Source organism: Ursus maritimus, unplaced genomic scaffold, assembly GCF_017311325.1.
Source record: "Ursus maritimus isolate PB19 unplaced genomic scaffold, ASM1731132v1 scaffold_27, whole genome shotgun sequence".
Classification (NCBI taxonomy): domain Eukaryota; kingdom Metazoa; phylum Chordata; class Mammalia; order Carnivora; family Ursidae; genus Ursus; species Ursus maritimus.
In genome coordinates this window covers 7,303,820-7,307,550 of record NW_024425230.1, presented here as the reverse complement: position 1 = coordinate 7,307,550, position 3,731 = coordinate 7,303,820, and the positions used below count along the sequence as shown (strand labels likewise).

At 47.8% G+C, this 3,731-nt stretch overlaps 1 protein-coding gene across 5 annotated transcripts in view; it reads left to right on the top strand.

The window, feature by feature from the left end:
• Positions 1–2,003: 2,003 nt before the first annotated feature.
• TJP1 (tight junction protein 1) overlaps positions 2,004–3,731 on the top strand; it is a 106,451-nt gene continuing 104,723 nt past the window's right edge. For all 5 annotated transcript variants that reach the window (XM_040642681.1, XM_040642680.1, XM_040642679.1 and 2 more), the window contains exon 1: positions 2,004–2,068. In XM_040642681.1, coding sequence (XP_040498615.1) covers positions 2,042–2,068 — 27 coding nt within the window. In that variant the 5' untranslated portion in view covers positions 2,004–2,041. The remainder of the gene's footprint in view (positions 2,069–3,731) is intronic.

Below are 3,731 nucleotides of genomic sequence, written 5' to 3'. Positions count from 1 at the left end.
ATAGTGACAAATGAGAAAAAAAAGTTTCTGTGCATTTTTAGGTATGTCTGTAGGTTTAGGTGCTGTTAAAGACATGATGCCTAGTTCTAGGCAGGTTATGCTAATTGCACATCTTAATAAATGGTAAAAGTAATAAAGACATGAAAAGTCTTTTATTACAATAAAACTCCCCAGATTTTTTAAAAACAGTGCTTGCTCCTAAGGACATTTTAATTACGATTCTTAAGAGAAGGAATAATACTTTGCCCCCAAGCAAAAAAATTACACCGTAAGTCTAAAACAAAAGTGATTTCACCCACTTCTATTCAGGGGGAAAAAAGAAAGAAAAGAATAAGGGTTTGATTTGCAGAATGCTTTTTTCTAGCTCAGATAGCTTCAGTTGCAAAATATATGAAAAGGTTACTTTGAGATCTTAATAGATATTTATGTATGGCATACAGATATTTCTTGGCTAAGAGACGTTTGATCTTTCCATACAGTTGAGTTCCAAACAGAAAATCATTGTTTAAAACCTGGCGTTTGTGCCTTTCCCCCCTTTCTTGTGTACCTTTTGTGGCACGAGGTTAGGTACTTTAAGAATGTTATTTATTGTTACGAAGAATTTCTGACCCTTTGTGGAGAGCTTTACGTTTTACAAAGTGTAGAATAATGAGGCTGGAAATGGTTTCATACATATTCCTTGGCGTTTAGCAAGGCGGTCAGCATTGTGCTAAGTGTATGCAGAGGTTGATTAAACTTGGACCATGGGCTGCAAGTCTTTAACCTTCTTGTCTGCTCAGACCCGACTTGGAGAATTGGCTTCAGAAGTGCAAGGCAGCCTGAGCCCTTCACTCACCACTAAGAATTGCAGCATTTTGGTTACCAAAAATATACTTTGGAGATCCCTGCCTACAGGGGTGGGGGAGTCTTTGGATATATCCAGAGGCCTAATGTGGGTGGGCCAAGATATCACAGTTCTCTTGGGTATTTCCCAGTCTGCTTGCCCAGGAGTGCCCACGACCTCCGTACCAGTTTTAGTTTTAGCACAGTCGGCTAGTCGAGAATGAGAGCAATCATTTTGACCCTGTTAGGAGCGCCTTAGAGATGAAAGCCAGGACGCGCTTTACAGAACAACGCATTCTGCTTTCAGTTGGGGCAGCAAGGCCCAGGCATGTGGTGACAGCTGTGGGCATCGATATTTACCACGTTAAGGAAACTATTGTCAGGTATTTGCTGTGCCAGCCTTTCCAGCAGTCCTTCTGTGTGGGGGCCGATCCGTCGTGGCTTGTTGAGGAGCAAGAGAGCAAGTCTCTGCTAGAAGTCGAAAAAGCTTTGGAACACAGGGGCTTTCTCCTCGGGGTCGATTTCTGCCGGACCTTTGATAAAAACAAACAGGAAGACTCGCATGCCAGCGGAAACTGTCCACCAAGTACTTCGGAAACAGGGCTTTTCCTTCCCCAACTGGGGTCGGACCTCAGGAGGAAGCTGTCCGTGGGCCGCTCGCCCCGCCCCCGAAGAGGCCCCGCCCCCATAGTGGCCCCGCCCCCCGCCCAGCCGGGCATGCTCAGTGGGGCGGGCCGGGCCGGCAGGTTTGCGTGGCCTCCCGCAGTTGCCGGCGCCGGCTCAGCCTGTGGATGGTGGGTCCCTTTCCCGCGACTGAATCCAGGGAAGTTACGTGCGGAAGCCGGCTTCTGAGGAGCCACCGGGCGGACTGCGGGGACGGCCGGAGGCCCCCAGTGCTAGCCAGGGGCAAGCGGGCGGGGCCGACGTGTCCTGGCTGTGAGAGCTTTGGGAGGCCGAGCGACTGGCCGCACTCGGAGGGAGGCGCCGGCCGGGCGCGCCCCGCGGAGAAGACCCGGGCGGGGCGGGCAGGCGGTCGCTTCCCGGACTTTTGTCCGAGTTGAGTCCCCTCCCCGTGGGCTGGGCCTCTGCGGCCGCCCCCGCCCCCAGCTCCGCTCGCTCCCGGGAGATGTTTATCTGGTCTGTGGCGTGAGGAGCCGGCGGGCTGGTGGCGCGGAGTTTCGGGTCCGAGGAACCTCGCGCGGCGCTGGAGAGAGACAAGATGTCCGCCAGAGCCGCGGCAGCCAAGGTGAGAGCGCCTCCGAGGCGGTCAGGGCCGATCCCGAGCGAGCGCGGCAGCCCGCCGGCGTCGGGCCTGCGCCCCGCCCTCCTCCTCGCGGGCTGCTGCCCAGGCGCCGGGGGCGGCAGCGGGTGGGCTGGGCTGGCAGTGGCCGAGGGCCGCTCGGAGCCCCGCGGGCGGGCGGGGGCAGGCGGGGGCCTAGGAGGGGGCGGCCGGCGCGCAGAGCTGCGGTCTGGGGCAGGTGCATCGCTGCCGGCGTCGGTGCCTGGCTCCGGCTCGCGGCGGGCGCGGACGCGCAACAGGTCCGGCGCCGGCAAACTCGTCGACTGGAATGGGTTCTGCGGGCACGCGGCGGGCGGGAGGTCGGGGTTTGGGGTGCCACCTCTGGCAAGCCCGTAGCTGCTGTCTTTGGAGGCTCAGTGGTTGGTCACCGGCGAAACCGTGTAGTTTCGATCTGATGTCACTCTCCGTGGTATGCGCGCGCCAGCGATAAGACACTGAGGCAGCAGAACATTGTTTTGTGTGTAGTAGGTCGGAATTTTTTTTCACACTGTGTCATTTAAGGTAGCATTGAAAAAATGAACCCCTTAATACTTTGTAACGGTTTCATTTGAATTAAACTTTCAGAAGTAGCACAAAATACACAAAATACCACAAATGGACAGTGAGATGAAGTCTAAAAATAAAATTAAGAAAGACTTGTGGTTGTAGCAAAAAGTAACACTTTTTCCTATCAATTTTTACATGTGCTTTGAAGTACTAGGGCATTTTTCTCAGTGCTGTAAAACCAACTTGTATGTTACATCAAAAAGCCGAAGCTCGTAAACTCAGTTAAAATCCTCTTTTCCTTTTCTACATTTTACTCTTTCTTGTACCTGCTCCTTTTAACAATTGCAGGCATACAGAAATATGAAGAGTAAAACTCTGTCTCTTTGAAAATCAAATCATTACTTCAAAGAGTATTAAGTACTTATGAATTTATTTTTCTGTTGGAAATGTGTATTCATAGCATCTGGAACAGGGTATAATGTGGCTCTGAAGTTTCTGAACTCAGGACTTTGTTTTCTGGGAGGCAGAAGTTAGTAGTTACATTTAGTAGTGAATATATATATATTAAGAATATATATATTTTATATGTTATATATTTATATATGTTTATATTTATATATGTTTATATTTATATATTTTTATATTTTAAATTTAAATAGAAATATACTTAAATATATTTTTATAATACATGTATATATATATTATAAGTATATATATATTTAAGGAATATAATATTATTTCTTTAAGAAAATTTTAATTTGTACATTTTGACTTTACGTTGATGAAGAAAATCTAGAGATGAAATAAGTTCACATTACTTACCTTTTAGGGCGTTTCCTTTCCTAGGAGGAAAGGCTTTGTTTTTATATTACACATAATGTCACTTTGTTCCTGAGGTGTGATCTCTGGTACTTGATATCCAAGACAACACACTCCACTTTTTATTATTACTGTAATTAAAGCAACACTATATGAGGAAAATGCTACCTGACAAGACAGCATACTTTATTTTTTATTATTTTTATTTTTATTTTTTTTAAGATTTTACTTATTTGACAGAGACACAGCGAGAGAGGGAACACAAGCAGGGGGAGTGGGAGAGGGAGAAGCAAGCTTCCTGCTG